At 38.4% G+C, this 22845-nt stretch overlaps 1 protein-coding gene across 2 annotated transcripts in view; it reads left to right on the top strand.

Moving 5' to 3' along the window:
* The window catches only part of LOC109925669 (alpha-actinin-1), a 48563-nt gene that overhangs the window by 12532 nt on the left and 13186 nt on the right, over positions 1 to 22845 (top strand). The window contains exons 7-16 of one of the 2 annotated variants that reach the window (XM_048618155.1): positions 4752 to 4837; positions 8032 to 8124; positions 9523 to 9753; positions 11766 to 11913; positions 16117 to 16267; positions 16541 to 16649; positions 17945 to 18085; positions 18363 to 18545; positions 18844 to 18978; positions 21763 to 21942. In XM_048618155.1, coding sequence (XP_048474112.1) covers positions 4752 to 4837; positions 8032 to 8124; positions 9523 to 9753; positions 11766 to 11913; positions 16117 to 16267; positions 16541 to 16649; positions 17945 to 18085; positions 18363 to 18545; positions 18844 to 18978; positions 21763 to 21942 — 1457 coding nt within the window. Of the gene's footprint in view, positions 1 to 4471; positions 4558 to 4751; positions 4838 to 8031; positions 8125 to 9522; positions 9754 to 11765; positions 11914 to 16116; positions 16268 to 16540; positions 16650 to 17944; positions 18086 to 18362; positions 18546 to 18843; positions 18979 to 21762; positions 21943 to 22845 lie in introns of both variants that reach the window. The other variant, XM_048618154.1, reaches the window with a different exon arrangement.

Here is a 22845-nt window from a genome sequence, read left to right as displayed (position 1 = left end):
GACCCTTCTTCAGAAAATGAAGAAGGGTCTAGACCCGAAACGTCAGCCTTCCTGCTCCTCTGCTGCTTGGCCTGCTGTGTTCATCCAGCTCTACGCCTTGTTATCTCAGATTCTCCAGCATCTGCAGTTCCTACTATCTCTGAATGTTTTGGATCCGGTGACCCTTCCTCAGAACTAATGGTAGCTGGGAAAATGTCAGTTTATATGCAGAAGATAGGAGGTGGGTGGGATAGGGAGTAAACGATAGGACAGAGCCCAAAGAGAGAGAGACAGTTGGACAGACAAAGGAGTTGCTAACCGTCAGGGTGGGAGGGTAAGTAGTTAATGGGGACTGTTAGTGACTAACAACAGGGGGTGTGTAATGGCAGGTTGTGGTAACAAGGCCTGGTGTGCTGGGCAATGGGGAGAGTTTAGGTCCTAAAATTATCGAACTCGATATTGAGTCTGGAGGGTTGTAGGGTCCCCAAGCGGAAAATGAGGTGTTGTTCTTCCAACTTGTGTTGGGGTTTGCTGGAACACTGCAGCAAGCCAGAGACACAGATGTTGGCCAGGGAGCAGGGTGGTGTGTTGAAGTGGCAGACAACATATTGTTATATAGTGTTGTAACTTTACAGCATTATGTACAGTGTGCCAAAAGCCATCTGATCAACTGTACTTGATGAACTTCCCCATTAGTGAAATATCATGTATTATTAAATGCAGTCCAGTTATTTGAGAAATCAAGTTGCTTTTACTTAAGTTACACAATTGAATAAAATGCATTTAGTGAAAGTGATCAATCTTATGCAAGTATATTACATCCATATCAATGTTTTATCAAAATCAGTTATGTAAATGGGGAATATTAACAGCGGTTCCACTTGAGACAAGTATTGAAACGCAAGTTTAAGTTGCTGTGTGCTTGCAGTGTTTCACTCGAATAAATTGGCTTTGGCACTACCATTCAGCTGGCTTCCTGGAGTAGAACATGATAGGGAGTGCAAGTTCAGAAATGTTGGAGATTTGTGTTTCGTTGTACCTAGGATGCAGACTGCATCCTAAGTCTACCATGCTTGTAAAACAAAATGTTCTGGCATCTAGATATGGTAGTCAGACATCACAGGAAATGATTCACTCAAACATAGGTTAATTGTGAAATCCATAGTGTAGGAAATGGTGCCATTAGGGAATAATAGTACAAATGTTTCCTTGCCAAATTCAGAGTTTATCATGTGTTGCACATGTACATGAAGATTATGAATGGTCTTCACTGAATTTTTTGTGCCTTGAACAATTGAAGTCTAAATGATCAAAACAAATGCTAGTTGTGAATGAATACACCACTTCTGTTGTTTTGAAGCTTTTCCATTCAGTGGCTAAACGACTGAATCAGGAACAATACAAATTTGATGTATACCAAGTTAGCTGAACTTGATGGGAAAAGCAGAAGGGACAAGGTGGGCTGGTTGACCTTTAATTTATGAAGGGAGAACTTTATTTGAGATGGCGTACCTCTATCAGAATTATTATGTCACTTATTGCTATCAGAAGACTGAAGCAGATGTCTGGTGAACTGGAATGGGCTTGAAATGATGCCTTTCAAGTGTAGAACAAAACTGTATTATTATTGTCCTGGTTATGCTCCTTTTCTAGGTATACTTTTATTAATTCATCCAGTCAGCTGCCCTCCACACCGCCTCCATTCCCTGCTCCTCAGCTCTTCACTACCCCCACCACCATCCCCACCCCCCACCCCGTCCTCACTTTCCACCCCTCCAGACTCTGCATTCAATGTATTAACCTCAAACACTTCTGATAATTCCAATTAGACTCAGTCACCAAGAACCTCCCCACCCCCCCCCCCCCAAGCTTCCACAAGATCATTCCCTTCACCGTACCTTAGTTTGTGGCACATTCCCCACCATCCTCTCCAACCTGCCCGGTATCTTCCCCTGTAACCGTAAAAGATGCAAAACCTATCCACGCACCACCTCCCTCACCTCTATTCAAGGCCCTAAATAGCCCTTCCAAGTGTGAGAGAGCTTCACCTGCATCTCATTCAACCTAGTCTGTTGCACCCGGTGCTCCTAAGTGGCCTCTGTCGGTGAGACCAAACGTAGACTAGATCATTATTTTGCTGAGCATCTCTGACTGGTCCATGATGGCCAACCTAACCTCCCCGATCACTGCCCACTTCAACACCCTGTCCCACTCCCTCCTCTGCCTCCTCCAGTGTCACAGCGACTTGGAGCGCAAATTTGAAGAACACCTTATCTTCCGCCTGGGCACCCTACAGCCCAGAGGACTTGACATTGAGTTCTCCAATTCCAAATAACCTTGCCATCCATCCCCTGCCTCCTTTTTTTCGAGCCCCACCACCTCCCTTCCTTCTATTCTACCTTCTGACCCTCCCTTCCAGTCACCAACCGAATTAATTCCTGTCCTTGACCAACCAGTTTGTACTCTTCGTTGTCACTGCCACCTCCAACCCTCTTCCCCCCCCCCCCCCCCCCCCCCCCCAGCCACATCCAGCCCTTAAGAAGGGTAATACCTGAAATGTTGACTGCTCCTTTCTTCCAGATGCTGCCTGGCCTGCTGTGTTCTTCCAGCCTCCTGTTTTTGTCTACCTTTGGATTCCAGCATCTGCTGTCTCTCTTTTTTTTTGTTTCTATACTTTAATTGCTTGAAAGTGACTTTTGTAAATGGGCTAGGTGGTTTGTGACCTTTTTTTAGTTCTTAGGACCAGACATCTTTAAACTTGGTCGCATTCCATAATTTGCAATGGATGCTCCATAACATTAACACTTTAGCAACAGAATGAAGCAGAATTTTCATTAAAGTATCCGTATTGTGCTTAAGGTGGCACGCTCAAAGCCCTTATTTGTGACATTTTAATTAACGTGGAAGTTAAATGCTTCCCTGGACTTGACTTCCCCATTTAACATTCTTGTTCCCTAAAACTTTGCAATTCTAAACCACAACTTCTTAATTCCATTTTTAAAAAAACCCACCTTTTTGTGATTTGAACTGCTAAAAATCCATTGTTACTTAACCTGCAGCAGGAATATTCAACTGTCTTAGGCTGCACGGGTACGCACCCTGGAACTCCTATTCATTTGCAAATATCTCTCAAATTGCTGCACTAGTAGATTGTGTTACTTTGATTTTGAAATGCTGCAGCTCTTTGGACAAGCCCTCAAAATTCAGGATTAATAAATAAATAGAACAGTTGGTAGGATAATATTTGCCTTGGCTTGGAAAACTGAATTCCTAGTGCTGGAAGCAATGGCTCAATGTGGTCAATCATCTGTAGGTTGGGCAACCCACTGGGATGAGTCTGCTCATGAGACTTTTTGATCTTTGTATGGTTGCAGTATGTGTTCATTTGCCCCACCTCCTCTGATTTTTGAAATTCATGCTTGTTTCACTTCCACATGTTTTGACCCCACAGTATGAATGTTTATTTCCACATAACAGAATACTTCCTTTTTAACAGCACAATCTTTGTTCGTGCGTACTTTTCATATGGAAGAAGTACATCAGTGGCAAATCATCTGTAAATATGCATAAATGTAAATTTTTAAAGGCTGTTGAACATCACGATATTTAAACTCTGCTTTTGAGTGGAGCTATTTTGTCCAGTTGAAGTATACCTTTTCTAGTTATCATTAGTAACACTAGAATTTTCAGGATCAGGTACTGATGTTTTTGCTCTTTCCCTAGTGAGTTTATGGATCAACTTATTAAATTTCTAATAATGCACAGAGATTTTAACTTAACCAGTAGGTAAACTGGTCTGGCTATGGTCATTTAAACAATGTTTAATGCAGGAATTCTAAATACTAACAGGCTTCCATCTTCCAGGGTCTTGACTGCTGAATGCACTGGCCTTTTTTCAGTGAGAAAGCACAACTTGAGGATGGAATAACTTTAAAGAAATAATTTAAATATTAATGCAGATTGATGTGAAATGTTAAAATGACTGCAGAATGTAAATTGGTGCATTTTATCGTCCCATTACGACAAATCTTCTAGATTTCCATACTACCTTTGCACATTAGTGTATCTAAAGTTTGTCTCTTCTGAAAATGCTTGGGTGGCTGTGCCTTCTGCAAAAATACTTGATTCGTTTGCATTTGTCCCTGCGACCTTTTTTGTCTGGTTAGTTCCTCCTGTGGTTCAAATACAGAGAGGTTACACACTTAACAGAAACAATCTGTATCCTGAGCTTCATTTCCTTTTGGAGGAGGTATTTTGGGTAAATTACCCCAAATTTCCTTTTATGAACATTCCCCATGTAAATTTGTAAGAAGAAGAGTTTGTTTAGTATTCCAATATTTCCACCCTCCATATTTCCATTCACTAAGGAGTAAAAATATGGGTAAAATTATATATTTAGTGGAGTGAGATGAGACTAATGTTTGTAGAAGTGTTTGACTACAGCTTAAGATGTCGACTGGAAGCTTCTCCTAATATTTTTGTTTACCCGCAGACATTGTGAACACCGCTCGCCCTGATGAGAAGGCTATTATGACCTATGTCTCCTGCTTCTACCATGCCTTTTCAGGAGCACAGAAGGTACCATAAGTCACCAAGGACCCCTCCCTTCCTGCAAAACTGATCTCGTGCTTCTCTTTCAGCTGTTCCTCAGATTTTTATATTCTTTATTCTAGGCATGATGCTGCACCTGTTCTCTCTCATACCATGTAATAAATCGTTTTTCTGCTTGTGGCATGATGCAACCTTACTCTGCTGACTTTCTCTCTGCACAGATATTGTAGGCACACTCAGGCCAGATGAAAAGGCTATTATGACTTACGTTTCATGCTACTACCATGCCTTCTCAGGTGCTCAAAAGGTGAGCTCTTTATCTCCTGTACCTTGCAAACATTCTGTCCTGAGTGCTTTTGGTCATCTGGTGTGCTGCTTATTTCTCATGATTAACAGTGGCAACTGTTGGATGTCTTCAATCTTATTACTTTAAGGCTATGCACCTTCTTTTGGCTAAAAACACAGTCCATGTAAAGGACATTTGTTATGATGAGAGTTTGTTTTTTTTTGCAAATGGAAATATCCTGAATGTAGTAGTTTAGTTTTTTTGGGCTGTTGAAGCATTTACAATGTCATAAGACAAAATTTGATTGTAACCAGGTTGTACTTTAGTTTCTGTGACTCTATAACAATGCCAGATTCCATCTTGAAAAAGTGAAAATTCTAGGAATTAACGAGCATCAAGGTCCATTTAACTCAACGCTGCCTTCCCTCACTCTTTTCCTACCGTCTTGTCTCATTCATTATCCATGTTTAGTTGCCCAAATCAATTTGATGACTGCATCCCCTTTTATAATCTAACTCCTGTGATCTGAGTGGAAGAGTTGTCTAATTTTTTTAAACTTACTTCCAAACCTATGTGATCTGATTTGTGAATTTTTCATTGTAATGCACCATTAATATGGAACAAATCTTGTCATTCCCTACTCTGAAAAGTTCATAGGTCACCCTAAAGTCTTAGTACGAGGAAAACTTCTTAAACTCGGGCTTCTTTTGTGTAGCTGAAATGTAGATGTCCGTTGTACTAGGAAGAAACCTGGGAGAAAGCTACAAGCAAAGGTAGTCTAAGGAAGGGTAACTTTGTTCTTCCTATCTACTGAAAATGTGCAAGTAGGATTTTTCCAAGGAGAGTTTTGATGTAACTTGTACAACTACCTCTTTTTAAAAACTCTTCTCTAATAAATTAACATTTGTCACAGAAGAATCTCTTATTATCCAGTGAATTGCATGTTGCCCAGGGCGCACACTTTTGGGTCACTGACATTTTTTCTAGACTTGAATTCTTTTACAAGCTTTTCTTATTTAAAATATTTTTAAAAATTTTGATCATGGAGAGCTTTAGATTAACTATAGTTGGTGCAATATGGAACGGTCTGGCTGCGCTTCACAAGTGCATGCGTAAAAGGAGCAACTTTACTAGCCTTTAGCCAATTTTTACTTTGTTACAAGATGCCTGTGCATGTATTCTCGACAATTTAGAAAGGTGGGTATTGAATTGTCCTAATTTGTAAAGCAAACTTAAGCTTGATTCTGCATCGAATTATTTTAATGTATGGCAAAATAAGGTAAGATTTACTCCAATAATTCATTTATTGCCGCTGTGCTGGCATGTTAAAACTGGAGTACTGATGCTAAAGATATGTATATTAAAAAAAAAAAATTCCATTTCTGTAATTTCTTTAGCATAAAATAGTATCTTGAGGTGTTCTCACCTGTCATGCAATGCTCTTTGTTTCAGTCTAGACCCTGGTTTCCATCTCTGGTGACCAGTTCCCATCTGATTTTTGTTCTTCCTGTATGCTTTTTTTGGAGCTATCTAATGTGTACAACATTTTTGACTATATTTTATTGTTTTATGGCATTTATAGTCAGGTAATTTGCCTTTTACAGCTTTGAACTTTTTGGACACTTAGTCATTTGAGGGTCCTCAGCAGCCAGTGTCATGTTGACTGTTTTGAACCATGATCAGATAAAGTACCCATTAGTTTATACACCTCTGTAGAGGTAGTATTCTGCATCTGATCATTATTGTATTTTTTTGTATTAAATACATAATTCCTCAAAAGTTAAAATGAAGTTCCTAGCACTCTGGGACGTAGAATGTTTAATGCAAATAGTGCAAGTTTGTTTTCATTTTTGACAAACCTTTGCCTTTTCATACCATACTAACTTCTAGTATAAAGCTCATGGTTGCATATAAGTTCTGCTGAGCGTTACCCAAAGAATTGACAATAGAAATTGACATTTTGGCGTTCATTTCATGGCATTTATTACAGCATTCTGCATTGATTTGGACCACTGCATTGAGTTAATTTACAATGATTGGACTTCTGAGTTTTCCGAGTCATTGGAGAGTCTAGGACGATGGTCGTAATATAAATCCTTAACCTGACTTTTTGGAATTTAGATCAGGAAGTACTCCCTGCAGACAGTTAGTTAGAAATTTGAAAATCTTTTCTGAAAATGGCAATTGTTGTTGTTTCAATAATTAATTTTAAATGTGATATCCCTTTGAACCTGATTTTTATAGTATAAAAGTGGTCCAATGGAGCCTGTACGGGTTTAGGTTCCAGACCAGCAATGATCTCTGTGGCAGCACAGATCAGAGGGACTTAATAGCCTACTCTTTCTCCTTTGCTGCTGTTAAGTTTTTTTTGTAGTCAGAATCTCAAATTACTTTTCTTTGTGCCTCCAATTTAAGGTGGAGAGCAGCTGTTGGAAATTAATTTCTGTTCCTTTTGTTGAATTTAAAAAATTTAAACCCTATCCATTTGCCACCGCTGTTAACGTAGTGTATAAATTGAGCCGCAGTAGACCATTCAGCCCTTTGAGCCTGCTCCACAATTCAGTATGATCACATCCAATTGTTCTCTCTTTCTCCTCATACCCTTTTTAGCGCTAAGCACTACATCTAACTTCTTGAATGTATTAAATGTTTTGACCGCCATCACTTTGGCAGAGAATTTCACAGGCTTACCACTCTGGGTGAAAAAAAACTCTTCATCCTAATCCTAAATGGCTTACCCTTTTCCTTAGAATGTGTCATCGGATGCATCCTTTTTGCATTTACTCCGTCTAGTCCTGTTAGAATTTTATAGGTGTCTGAGATCTCTAATTGGTCTGCTGCTTTTGTTTCCCCATGATAACCTCCCTATTTCTGACTGTAATGGACCTCCTTTTGTCTTACCTAATCTTTTTCTCTTCTTGTACCAATCATGCAACAGTTTTCCACCTCAATCCATTCATACTATCTACTTCACTGGACAGCAAGAAGTTCAGTTGTAGAGAATAATTTTGATAGATTAATGTTACTCTTAAGCAGTCACATTGTTTTTAAAAGCTGCAGCATCTGATTTTGATTTGACTTGAGCAATACTTTTTGTGACAGCTAATAAAGGCAATCACCACCATTTCTCTATAGCCACCTTACTTTACCAAATTCTAACTTATCGTAATTTCATGTGTATTGAAGTTGCTGTAACTATCATCTGTTTCTGACAGGCTGAGACTGCAGCCAATAGGATTTGCAAAGTCCTGGCAGTAAACCAAGAAAATGAACATCTGATGGAGGATTATGAAAAACTGGCCAGTGATGTATGTATTCTAAATTTGTAAACTGTATTAATAAAATTCTGACTTGTCCATATCATCTGTGGGAATGCTTTTTCAAAAAAAATTCTAACACTTTGGAATGCACTCATCAATTATGACTTTAAGCCAATGTGTAATCGAAAGTTACTAGCAAACTCTTCAGTTTCTTAACTCGAATCTGATTCCTATTACATTTTTGTCACTTTTCTCCTAAAACAAATAGAATGGATCCAAAGGTTCAGTTTTGGAAGGAGTCTTGTGTAGCTTACTAACGGAAAGGGCCAAATGGTCAGTTTCTGTCCTGTAATGCTTAAGTTTGTGTTCTGTTTTAACTGGTGCTTATTGTTTAGAATTGGTGAATCCAAAGTCCTAGATTTGAGAGATGAATTTAACAAACCTGAAAGTGTTTGAATTTGTGCAGTGTTTTCTAATGTTTATCCTCTTGGCCAGTCTGAAGGAGTTGATTTAGTTGGTAGCATCCTGAGTCACAGGTGTGGTTTTCAAGTCTCGCTTCAGAATTCGAGCACTCCTATTTACTCATTCCACTGCAGTACTGAGGGAGTGCTGCAGCATTGGAGGTACCCTATTTTAGGTGAGACATTAAAGACCCACCTGTCTTGGGTATAAAAGATCCTGTGGCAACACTTCAGAAATACTTCCTTCGCTAAAGTTGCTTTGAGATTTGAGATAAATGCGCCCTGTGACAGAACTTGAATGGTGTTCATTTTCATAAATGGTACTATAACCTAGAATTCATAAAAGTACATATGAAATGTTAACAAAGTTTGAGATCCTAGTGGTTGGTCTGTATTGAAAGGTTTGTTTATTTTGTAAATTAGGCACTCCACAGCACTCCACAGCACTGTGTAGCTGCTTTGGAGTAAGAAATCTATTTGTATCCTTGTCTAATTGACTGAAAATTAGAACATTTACATATTTAATCAACTTTTGAACAAATTCAGGTTTTATTTAATATGTTTAAACCTCCTGTAGCCTTGATCATGGCTACTCTCTCAGGAAATGGCCAAGGTTTTCAATTCATAGAATCAGTCATCCAATAAGTTGAGGGTAATGTTTATGATGCAATTGAAAAATGTTGGGAATGTGTTATCCAGATATGTTTCCTTTTTTAAATGGGGCCAATTAGATTTGGACCAGGAAGTGCTCCTTACAACTAGGGTCAAAAGAATTGAATAGCAGACATTATGTAAAAATGGTTTTAACATTATACTCAGCATTATGGTGAAGGTATTTTTGCTAGAAGTCATAAAGCAAGTGCAACAATTCCAAATACATGCACATCTTTTCAAGAAAAGCTTTTGACTTTAAAGCTGCTCTTTGAATTTTAACAGTTATCTGTTGCGCAGCCTCCGTTTTCTTCACTAGTGATTTTGTTTCCAGTTGCTGGAGTGGATCCGTCAAACCAAACCCTGGTTAGAGAACAGAGAGCCTGAGAAAACAATGCAAGCTATGCAGCAAAAACTGGAAGACTTTCGTGATTACCGCCGTGTCCACAAACCTCCCAAAGTGCAGGAGAAGTGCCAGCTTGAGATCAACTTCAACACCTTGCAGACCAAACTCCGACTCAGCAATCGACCAGCTTTCATGCCATCTGAAGGGAAAATGGTCTCGGTAAGAAGAATGTTCTTGTTCTTTTTTTTTTTATTGCAAAGTAATAATCCAGACTCTGAAGTCAAATTGCTGTTTCAGTTTGCTGTCCTCCCCGACTTGAGGGACAGCTGACGACAACTGAGATTGTAGTTCAATATGTTTAACTGCTACTAAAGCCAGGTTGTTCGTGGGTCGTGAATTATTAAATGTTTTGAAGATATATAAACTCTTGCTTCTCCTTCCATTATCCTCCTTGCCTTTATCTCTTTTCCCTTGCAAAAGTATCTTGAGATTTTGCAGGTTCTATTTATACTGAAATGGCTGGATCAATTTATGAAGTAGGTTTTTAAGTTAGTTGAAGCACCTTTTCACCACTTTGGCTGAGTATGGCTAAGTTGCCTCGGTGCAGAGGTTGAATCTGGAAACTACTTGTTTGGTATAGGGCAGTACCTTTTTCGCCAGACCATGCATTTGGCAAGTGAGCTATCTTGTGCTCCAGATAAGAGCTTTCATGCTGTACTTCAGTAATGAGCAAACAACTGTGTTGTGCAAATGAAGGCACAGTTTTGTTTAGAATGCCAACAAGTCATATAACATTTTGTTCATTTGACTTTTTAAGCCAATAGTATTTATTTTTAAAGGTTGATGATTGTAAAAGCTGGTACGATAACTGTTCTTGCTTGACACCACCCTGTGATGTGTATGCCTGGAGCACAGTCATTATTTGGATATTTTTCCACTGAACTCTCATCAATACTGCTTTTATTTTGTTATAAACATAATTTTTTATACATTTTGGGAGAAGAAATCTAAACTGAACCTGACTGCCTTTTTTAAAAGCCTGACTGGTTGACAAAGCAGAACTTTTTGAATGAGATCTGTGGCCAGTATTCATGTAGAAATGGTTCCAAAAATAAACAAGTACTGTTAACTTAAACTGGTGGAGTAGGAGCTAAATTTAAAATATATTTTAGAATTTTTCAAATTTGCTCACTAGCCTAGGGCTTGAAATTATATTCAATTTCCATTTTTTCTTTAGTCTATCATGAAGTGTGAGCGTCACCAAGCAAGACCAGCATTTGTTGCCCGCCTACAGTTGCCCGCCATCAACCACATTGGGTTTGGAGTCACAAGTAGACCAGACCAGGCGATCATGCCAGGTTTCCTTCCCTAAAAGTTTGCTCCAGACCAGAATCCAATGGGATTTTATAATAACTGATGCAAGTTTCATGGTCACGATTTACAATTTTATAACCCACATTTGTTAATAAAGTTTGAATTTCATCGGCCATCACTGTGGGAGCTGAGCCCTTGTCCCCAAGCATTAGGCTGAGCGTCTGGTTTATTTGAGTAGCGTTACTACTTTGCCACCACCTGCTCCTATTCTTTCTTCCACCCCAAATTATTGCAGATTCTCTGCTGTTAGCACTTTTGGCCTAATATTTAATACCCCATTCAAAGCATTAAGTAGTATCTCCTACCTTCCTGATTTAGTGCAGTGTTTTATATAAATTTCCACTAAGGAAAGAAATATTTCTACAGGTGTCCTAGCCCACAACATTTCCATCTTTTTAAGCACCACGACCAGAAATGAATAGATTAGTTGTTTATCTCCTCTGTGATATGTTTAATGCTGTGGTATATTGTTCTGCACAAGCATCAATTACATAAGGCAGTTAATTGAAATGTTTTAGAACCAGAGGTATGCAGAAGATTTTGTGGATGCAGTCATGCAAGATTTGCTCGATGGACCAATCATCTTGCTCATTTTTTCAAACTAAACAAGTATGTGATGTTGCAATAATGGAATCATTATCTAATGTAGCAATTAGCTTCTCAGTTCATAACACACCCTAACATGAAGCAAGGAGAAGCCCAGCTGTGGAATCTGAGCTGGGTGCATGGTCACTTGTTCCTAATGTGTTTGGGGAGCTTGATTGCAAGTAACTTGGAGGTTAAACCTAGCTTTAAGCTGTTCTCATCACTGATTCTTGGATGGTATCCATAGACTAATACAATCTCTTGTGTTGTAGGATATTAATAATGCATGGCAAGGGCTGGAGCAGGCGGAGAAGGGCTATGAGGAATGGCTGCTGAATGAGATAAGGAGACTGGAAAGACTTGATCATTTGGCAGAAAAGTTCAGGCAGAAAGCCACCATTCATGAAGATTGGACCAAAGGTAATAACTGCTTAACATTTAGACCAATGTAATATACAAGCACAGAATTAATTAAAGCAGAGCTGTTAATTTTAGTGAAGCATTCTAAATAACTTGAGGAACCTTCAACTGGAAACAGGACTTCTGATATTGCTGGAAGATTATGGATAATATAGATAAAGTTCAAGGAAGAAAATTTTAAGATTCCATTGATCACAAAATTGATTTTGTTTCTCTAAGGTCTTTTTTTTTTCAGTTTAGGAAATTGAGACACACTCCCATTAATTAATAACAGTAACTTGACATTTTCTAGCATCATTAATGTGGGCTAATATCCCAATGAGCTTCAAAGTATAATTGGCCCAAGACTGGCATTGCATCTGACTTGTGCATGTCAGTGTTATGCTAACTTTTTTGTTCTTGCTGTCTTTGTGAATTTGTGACCTGGGTAGATCTGCATGTCTTGTGTACCCACTCTACCTCTGAGTACTGAAAATAACTTTTGGAATATTTCCTGCATGTCTAAGCATTGTGTTGTGTGAATGCATCGATCAAGGTACTTGGCTATAGTCTGAAAGAAGAAAAAATTGGGAGTCCAGCTTGTGGATTTCCTGATTGCCTGGCAATTTGGTGATGCACATTTTGCTACAACTAAGCTTTTCAAGCCTCCTCGAGTAAACATTAACTGACAGTTGAAGAATATTTCTTGCTTCCTGTTGGTAGGCTTTAGTACAAGGTCCCATAATCAAACTGTCCTTTACTCAGCCTCAGAAAAATGATTGCTGTAATTAATGTGCTTGGACAATTTTAACTGATCTGGCATAATCTTAAATATATTCTCGTGGTAAATAGGTGAACAGATGTAAAGGAGCCCAAGGACTTAAAAACCTAGTGCTCTTGTTCCGTTCTGGAAGGAGAAAAATACTAACAAATGCAAACTGTGTCCAATTTTTAACTTGCAAATCATGCCTGTGAATTGAGTTACCTTTAAAGCTTGAGCATGAGAGCAACAAGTTCTTGCAATATTTACTGCACGTTTACTAGGTTGGTTAATGCAAATCTGGGTGACTACCTGACTTCAAGTGATAAGCAGAGAAAAACCCTATAAATGAATGCTGTGCAATAAACGTTACACACAGCTTTGAAACAATGATCAGCATCCCATCGCCTCTTACGATGTGCCTGATGAGATGGTAGAACATGTGGACTGCAAACTTCAGTTCAACTTCAGTTTTGGTGTTCTTTTGGATCTTGAGCTTGGTTTTAAAATCAATCTTTTATTCATCATTAATTGCTCCCTTCCACGTTTTGTAACATTGCCTGTAACTGAGTTCCTCTGCTAATGAAGCTCTTGTACGACTGTCAAACCTCTCATTTGGACTATCCTTAACCCTGCCCGTTGGCTGCTTACTTGCTCTCTATAGTACCAACTTGTTGAAATCCTTGTAGCACTTGTCTACAGCTTTGTACTTTGCTTGCTCTTTCTCTCCCAATGGCATAAACTCAAAATCATTGTACTCATTAAATCTTCTTACCTCCTGCCTTAACCGGCTTCTGCAATCTCGTCCAGCAACATGTTGAAAACTTAATTCCTCCATCTCCAGCTTCTACATCAGTGGGTGTCAGCATCTTCAGCTGTCTCAATTCTGCAGTCTGGAAACTGCTGCTGAAAATTTCAGTCTTTCTGTCCTCCCTTTTAAAAAGCTCCTTGAAACTGATCCCTTCAAGCAGGCTTTTGGGCATCACTTCTATTTCATCTTTCCAGGCTTACCACTTACTTTTCCGATGGATATCTAAAAATGCCTTGGAATGCCTCTCTGCATCAATGTACAGGTTAAATTTAAGTTGTTAAACTAGCTAGATTACATTGTTCGTAAGTGTCTGAAAGACAAGTTAATGGAATCTGAGCAGAGCGCCTTCATTACTTGCAGAAAATCAGTTATTTTGTTTAAAGTGCATCATGTTGATATTAGCTGAGAAATTTGGTAAAACTCATTGCCAGATGAAGTCAGGAACTGAATTAACAGATGTCATTAGCTTGCGGTCCTTTTTGATTCACACTGAATTGAGTTTCTTCACCGTTTAGCTCAATTCCTGTTCGTGTCCGTTGTCCTTTCCAACACCCCCTTTCCCAATCTTTAAAATGTTAGCACTCTATTTAAACTTTGGTTAGGTCACAAATGGAACATTGAGTTGTGGTTGCCATGCTCTCAAAAGGATATAATTACATTTGGAGAGGGTGCAGTGGAGATTCACCAGGATGATATCTAGCATGAAAAGTCTATTATGAAGAAAGAATGTTTGCTTGTTTTCCTTGGATCAGATAAGGCTGAGGGGGTGGGGGCAAATCTGGTTGAGATATACAGAATTTCAGACATAGTAGTTATAGCAGTTTAAGGTGAGGAGCAAGTGGTTCAGAGGAGATCTGCAAAAATTTCATCCAGAGGGTGGTAGAAGTATGGAATGTGCTGTCTGAGGGGGTAGTGGAAGCAGGTACTCTTGCAGCATTTAAGCAGCATCTGACTCTATTTGTAAATCCATATCAGCTTTTTTGCAAAATTAGTGTAGACTAGAGCTGTTACTGTCTAAAGGATGGATAGATTTTGTTTAAAACAAATGTTTTCACATACATGTATATACATACAGCTTAGCCTGTTGGCATCTGTCAATTTACCCTTTGTAACTAAAGTTCCCCATTGCCAGAACCATTCTTGTAAAATTCTTCTGCACCCCCTCCTATGCATTTACAAAGTAGTGTGGTGCTTAGATTTCAACACATGACTCCAGTTGAGGTTGAATCATTGTTTTACAGTTCACAATGACCTCCTTGCTTTTATATTCCTTACCTTTATTCAAACAAGGATCCTGTTTACTTTAAGCCTCCTTCTCAATCTGTCCTGTCACCTTCAATGATTTGAGGGTAATGTGGGGGAAAGTGTGGTACTGAATGATTAGCTCTGATATGTAATAGTGAATCAAGTTTGCCCCTGTGCTTTTTGTTCATGGATACCCCCAAGGTACCTCTGCTGTCTTTCAGAATTGTATCCTTTTTTATTTTGCATTCGTCTTATCAAAACTTCACATCTCTTATGTTAAAACTGCGGTGAGTGTACTTGTTCCACCGGCCTGTTTTGTCTCTTGGTCTATCAATATCCCTGTAATTAACATACTTTCTCACTTTGTCATTTGCAAATTGTCCCCTGATGACTGACTGAATCTAAGTCAAGAAAAGTAGAAGTGCTAATGGTGACCTCCAATCCGAAAAGCATCGGTTCACTGCTCTAGATGATTTTCCTGCCACTTGGTTAGCTTTTGTTTTTTGTGTTGCTACTGTTACGTTTACTCTGGGCTTTAATTTTGCTAACCAAGCTTTGTTCTGTTTTTATTTTCCAATCAGCCTGTTCAGAAATGTTACATCTCCAGAGCAGGTGGGATTAAAACCCAAGCCTGCTGGCTGAGAGGTAGGGACAGTACCACAAGAACTTGCTAATAAGCTTGTTATGTGGTACTTAATCAAATGCCATTTGGTAGTCTGTATATACTGGAACAGGCTTCTCAGCTTTTATACTTAAATTTAAGTCTGTCCTCATTATCTGAAATTACTGCAAAAATAAATCTTTGTTTAATTTTCAGCACTTTCTTTACAACTTTCTTTTGCTAGCCTAGACTTGCACAAATTCAAACAGGAGTATTAATGTGAAAATAAATGCAAGTGGAATTGAAAGCCTGGATTTCAGGGGCATTATACCTTGTAAGCATTGTTTTGTGGCTATTGGGGCTGCAAGTTTGACCTCCCTTACCAGATAAGATTAATGTTGGGGCTGCGGAATTAGTAAAATCTCTTGCCAGTTGCAGAGATGGTAAGAGGTTCCACTGGGATAGAAGAGCCTTCACAGGCCAACCTAAAAACTTTTTAGTGAAATCAATGTGACAAATATATGAAGATTCTTACAGTAGTATTAAGAATAGACAATTACACTAAATGTCACTTTGAACTATTGTTCTAAGTAGCCTAGTATTCTACTTGTCTATTGAGTGATTAAGTGAGTTAACTTCAGTTGATGTTTTGGAATCGTTTCTAAGAATAAATATTTGGAAATATTTTTCTCAAGCAGGTTTTTAAACTTGCTCTTAAGTACGAATAAGCATTTTTAAGAGCACCATCTGTTAATTCTTAGATAAAACTGTCAGGTTAAACTCTTTTGCTTTATCATCATCTTCCAGATAAAGAGGCAATGTTGACACAGAAAGACTATGAAACAGCTACGCTGGCTGACATTAAAGCCTTGCTGAAGAAACATGAGGCATTTGAGAGTGATCTGGCAGCTCACCAAGACAGAGTGGAGCAGATTGCTGCTATTGCACAAGAACTCAAGTATGCACAATAATACAATTGTTTGCACCAACCATGTAGCCATTCAATTTTAGATCTGTTTTTGTAACTGATGCCATTGAGTTTAGATTGTTCTACACTTATAAATTCAAAAACAATTATGCTATATTAAGAAGGAAACAATATTATGATTGCCTCCCTATTGCTCATATGTTATCATCAATTCGCATTATCTCTAACTTATGTCAAAAGGAATGCCTCTAGTCTCAGGCTGTTACTAGAGTTAACTAAACTTTTCAATCCTTCCTTCAACAGTGACCTGGATTATTATGATTCTCCCAATGTAAATGCACGCTGCCAGACTATCTGTGACCATTGGGATACTCTGGGCTCTTTGACACAGAGCAGGAGGGATGCCCTAGAGGTAAGACCTGAGCATTGGATTTCATGTGAATGTGATATGATCAATACATTACTATGAAATTTTAGTGCCAGCTAACTCATCTGGTGGTGGTAGCTTCAGATTAATTGATTGGAAAGCATTTTGTTCTGCAATCAGTTCACCAAGACTGCAATATTCAGTTTTTTTTTGAGTTTGGTATTGGAGAAAGGTTCCCTTTTTTCTCTCAGCTATTTTATTAGTCAAACATGGGATTTTTCATGTCCTTTTAAACAGTAATGCCATCTTCCTGCTTGGGTGAATATAAAAGATCTATGGTAGTAACATTTCTTTGAAGAGCAAGTGAGTGCTTAGGCCAATGTTTATTCCTTCGTCAGCAACACACACAGATCATTTAGTCATTAGCATATTGTGGTTTGTTGGAATTTGTCTGCAACTTCCTACAATACAGCCATGACTAAATGTCAAGTACTTCATTGGTTGGGAACTTCTGAGTTCTGTGCACAGAGTGGTAGAAGTTTGGAACTCTACCACAAATGGGTCAGTTGTTAAACATGAATGAGAGTTTTGTTAAGCAAAGGTATTGAGGCATATGGGCTAAAGTATATGGAGTTAGGCCACAGATCAGCCTTGGTCTCGTTGAATGGTGGAACAGGATCAAGGGCTGAATGGGCACCTCATAGGAACAGGAAGTAGGCCAATGTTTGAGAAATGTTGTATAAAGTACAATTACTGCAGAACACTAATCTCATTCATAGTTTAGATTGTGTTCTCCCAGGAATGGCCAGGTCTGTCTTAATCAAGACAAGTCCATTTGTTCTTGTGTGCTTAAAGGTACAGAAATGTGCTTTTTTATTCATTCATGGGATGAGGGCATAGCTGGCTTGGCTAACATTTATTGGCCATCCCCAATTGCTCAGTGCAATTAAAGGTCAACAACGTTATTGTGTGGGTCTGGAGTCACACGTAGGCCAGACCAGGTAAGGATGGCAGTTTCCTTCCCTAAAGGGCATTAGTGAATCAGATGGGTTTTTCTGACAATTGATGAAAAATTCATGGTCATCATTAGATTCTTAATTCCAGATTTTTATTGAACTCAAATTCTGCCTCTGTGGTGGGATTCAAATCCTGTTCCCCAGAACATACCTAGTGTCTCGTTAGCAGTCCAATGACACCTAGGCTGCTGCCTGCTCATCTCGGGTATCATGTTTTCTTTTTAAACACCTCTCAGTTTAATTTACCAAGTAATTGGCTGCTTTCTAAGCACTTTTACAAATATAAAGTAGTTTTTAAAATATAAATCAATGTTATTTCAACAGAGGACTGAAAAACTGCAGGAAACAATTGATCAGTTATACCTGGAATATGCCAAAAGAGCTGCACCTTTCAATAACTGGATGGAGGGAGCGATGGAAGATTTGCAAGACATGTTTATCGTCCATACCACTGAGGAGATCCAGGTACAAACTGAAAACTATATCAAACACATGTTCAATTGTATGTCTGTGTGTATATGCAGAAATATAAAGTAAGGTAATGGAGGGAATAATATGAACATTGTCCTAACTTTGTCTCGGTTTATATTTTTTGTAATTTCTGTAATTAAAATGGTGCTGAATTGTGGCAACTTGTACACATCTCACTACATTTTCATAAGTACAAGTGACAATAAATTGACGTTCTATTCTAATACTGCTTTCATGCCCTAGTTAATTTGCTGGTATTTTCCCCATGTAGGGTCTCATTGCAGCACATGAACAATTCAAAGCAACATTGCCAGATGCTGACAAAGAGCGAGAGGCCATCCTGGGCATCCATAATGAAATGATGAAGATTGCTCAGTCCTATAATATCAAATTATCTGGTGTAAATCCATACACATCTATCACTTCACAGAGTATTAATGATAAATGGGATAAGGTAAGAATCTGCTAAAGACGGCCACTATCTAAAATAGTTTGTACAAAGACATAAGAGCTTTGATTTGACTGTTGATTTTTCCTGTCTTGAAGTCTGAGAACATGCCATTTATTGCACATCCTGAGCTTTAATAGTATGTGGGTAAGTCTCAGCATGGCATTTGAATTGATGTAATGGCCTAAAGAGTCAGGGTGGGGGTGGGCACGGAATGGAGATAGCTGGAGGGGCGAGTAAAAGAATTTGTGTATTTTGCATTTGAACAAAACTTGATATTATCAACTTGTTCACTCACCTGTAGGTTCAACAGTTCGTGCCAGCGCGGGACCAAGCCTTGCAAGCAGAATTTAACAAGCAACAGTCCAACGAACACCTGCGTGAGCAGTTTGCAAATAAGGCTAATGTTGTTGGACCCTGGATTCAGACAAAAATGCAGGTTGGTAAATTGTTTTGGTATACACAACTGAGTGTGTTGTGATAAAGGTTTGATTATATTCTTACCATTGGAAAACTTGAATGTGGAGGAAAATATTTGTTTTCAGTTTTATGGATGTGACTTGTTTCTTTTGATAAGTCAGTTGTGTTGAACAATTCAAACATTATTTCTCGGAAAACATGTGACTTAAACTTAGTGACTAGATAAACTACCTTGAGCTAATTGAACACACACAAACTTCTGTGACATACAGAAAGGTAGACTAGGGCAACAGTCAGGTTTCGATTTGAGAAGAACCATTTCATACCAGCAGAAGGTCAGTTTAGTTTTGGCAAACCAGGCTGGAAAGCAGTCTTAAACTTTTGCGGTTTAAGTAGTTTGGGCTTTTCAGAAAGACATCAGTTACTTCAATGACGTTGCCAATGTATCTCTGATTTTGTAAAATAAACATATCCTGGAAAGTCCCTTAAAGGAAATGCAGCCCTGCTTGTCAACTTAAAAAACCTGAGTTAAGATCAGAGTGATACTTCTCTGGGGTTATGTCTGTAAAAGACATCTCTGGGAAAAGGGTTGAAATATGCCTTTTGCTGTTTTAAGACTTTTCTTGATCGTAATTGTCTTTGTCTGTTCCGTTTTGTGTATTAAACTTGTTTTGCTTTTGTTAAGAGAACAATTAACATAGTCATTTGACTGCCAATGACAGCCATAGTAAGTAAACTGCAAAAATAAAACTTGGCTATCAAGGTTTTAGTCTGAGATTTGACTTGTCCAGTATGACCACTCGTTGGATCTTAACACGTTTTTTAGTCATTACTCTGTCTGCAGACTGAAATTAGTGGATCTTCGTACAGTTATTATGACTGTAGCTCCTGAATTTTGTGCAGTTCTAGCGATTAATTCTACAATAACACTGATTAGACATTTTTGCTTCTAAAATTCTAGCTGATATATTAACTGTTTACATGTTTAGGTATGGGTGGCATAATGTTAATAGGACTGAACCAGAAACTAGAGGTTGAGCTCAATCCCACTTATCGTTTTGTGATATCTAATTTTTCTTACCTCACTCTTTCCTACATTAAACTCCATGTTTTTGTGCACTCAACCTATCTATAATCCCTGTGCAGATTCCTGATGTCGTCCTCAGCATGCCTTCCCACTTGACAGCAAATTTTGATACTTTACTTTCTGCCCCGGCTCCAGGTCATTAATATTGATGGTTAATACTTTGAGACCCTAGGGCTGATCCTTCTGGCGCTCCACTAGTTACACCTGATAAAGATCCATTAATCCCAACTTTCGTCTGTGTTTTAAGATTTGGTACTATTTGTAGCTCAGAGCATAACTGATTTATTTAGTGAGTCTACCAAATTTGGACATGAATTACAATGCTGGGTAAGTGCCAAGGTTTGGAAAGCTGCACTCATGTTTGAATTGTACTAAATGCCTGACGTTTTGGCAGTGATTCAAAAATGAAAGATTTCATGAATTTGATGAAATGAATGGTTAAATGACATTGTAATGTGATTTGTGACTCCATCCTGAGGAAAAGTTGATAAGTGAAGCTTTGAAGAAGCATGTAAGTAGCATTTAATAGAAAGTGATCCTTTTTAAGTTACCCTATTACTTCGAGTCACTGTTTTCCACATAGTCATTGCTCAAACTCTATGGGACCATAATATTAATCCAAGTAGAACAGAGACTGTGTATTGTGTTACGATCTCAGCTGATGGCACTGCTGGATAAGCAAGATCTCTGAATGAAACCTGGCTTTTATTTTAACTCTGTTAATGTGGTTGTTGGTCAGACATCTGTTCAGACAAAAGTGCAGATATTGTTTATCAAAATTTATTATGCAAAAGAACCAATACTACCAAGAATGATGATAAAACACAGCTAAAAATGTTTCAACTTGTTTACTGATTTTTTTTTTTTTGTTACAGAGACCCTTGTCCAAAGAAATGACAGCCCCTAACCTGGTGCTTATAGGGTTCACTAGCTTGACTCTTCCAGGTTCTTTTTCTGTTGATTGTGGGGTTGTTGAGTTCTTTTTCCAATTTTGCTGACATGACATTTTCACAAATACAAGCTTTCTCCATTCTTAGATTTTTCAATCAAACTCTTCCAATTTGGAAGCTTAACAAACTAAACTGTTCTGCTGAGATGACTTGTTTCTGGAATCACCATCTTAGTAAAGAAACAAAATTGAATTCTACACAACATTTGGTGTATTCCGAACTAAAAATAAAACTTTTATGCTTGAATCTTCTGAATTGAATCTAACCGCTTAAGTGTTTCTGTCATAGACACAACTGTATAAATGTTGTTTCTTTTTGATACCCCAAGAGTTTGCAGTCGTCTATTCTGGCTAAATGTTGGATTTAGTTATTGTTCCAGAAGGACTGCCCTTGATTTTACTAACACTCCTTAGAAATCCAAATTCCAAAAGGGTATAAATTATGCATCTTTTGTCTCATGTAAGAAAAAATAATAATTCCATTACATGAGAGGAAGTTGATTGGCAAACTCTGAAATTGAACATTTGCTAATCCTTTTGATCTTTACAGCCAGTATCAGAATTTATTATATGATGGTTAATATAAAAGTAACCAATTTGCTGCCTAAATATAAAGGTATCCATCATAGTTACAAAACAAACTGTCCCGTTCTGTACAGTTGAAAGGGCCTGTATGCGAGCTAACATCAGCTCAGGGGGATAAGCTGGGCACTAAGTTGGCACACAGTTGTATCAAGCACAGTCTAATTTTTTAATGTTGTAATTAGGAAATTGGTCGGATTTCTATTGAAATGCATGGCACATTGGAAGACCAACTAAATCAACTGAAGCAGTATGAGAGCAGTATCATCAATTACAAACCAAACATTGAGAAATTGGAGCAGGATCACCAGCTCATCCAGGAGGCGCTCATCTTTGATAACAAGCACACCAACTATACCATGGAGGTACTGATTATAGCTTTTGGAATCTGTCAGTTGACATCCACTTAAGATCAGCTGCATGCTAATTGCTATAGAGCGCTAAAGTTTCTAGTCATTTAGTGCCAGATGTGCATTTCAGCTGTTTCTGCTTTCTATCTCTGTGTGGGAGAGTTTTGATGCACATCTTGCGCTTGAGCATAAGTAGGCCTTTGAGCCTGCTCTGATATTAAGAGTTTCTACCTCAACCCCATTTCCTGCCCTATTCCCATATTGCTTGGTTACCACCAACTAGAATGTACTCGTGCTGAATGACGACAGTGGTCTGTACGGCAGAATTCCAAAGGTTCGCAATCTTGAATGAAAGATCAAATCACAAACCTGTCGCACTCCAACTCAGTTTTCCTTTTGAGTTACTAAGTCTGGAAGGAAATAAGCAAAATAATTATTTTGATTATAGCTTGCTGATGGAAAAGTGGTGAAACATACCAAAAAAACTACACAAAGCTAAACCCTAGCATTATGCAGCATTATTCATTTGAAGGCTGATCAAATATAAAAATTCTCCTGCAAGTTAGCAATCAGCAAAGGAGAATTTGGCTCACTGTGCCTCTGTCAACTCTTTGTAAGACCTTTAACCAGTTAGTCCCATAAACTCGATTAATCTATCTTAGTTGCCTTTCGATGCTGACTTCTGCCATCTAATAAAACCAGGTCAGCAAGTGTGCACGAGTGCTACTTCTACTCTCTCCTCTCTCCTCATCCTGACTTGGAGAATATGTCATCACTCCTTCGTTGTTGGGCTAGAATCCTAAAACATTCTTGCTATATCAGCACTTCTTTAGGTGAAGATTGACTCCAGTAGTCCAAGAAAGCAATTCATCACTATCTCAGGCTAATTAGTATGTGCAATAAATGCTGGTATTGCCA

Source organism: Rhincodon typus, chromosome 39, assembly GCF_021869965.1.
Source record: "Rhincodon typus isolate 14 chromosome 39, sRhiTyp1.1, whole genome shotgun sequence".
Lineage (NCBI taxonomy): Eukaryota > Metazoa > Chordata > Chondrichthyes > Orectolobiformes > Rhincodontidae > Rhincodon > Rhincodon typus.
The sequence above is the reverse complement of the archived record's forward strand: the minus strand, read 5'-3'. Positions and strand labels throughout refer to the sequence as shown.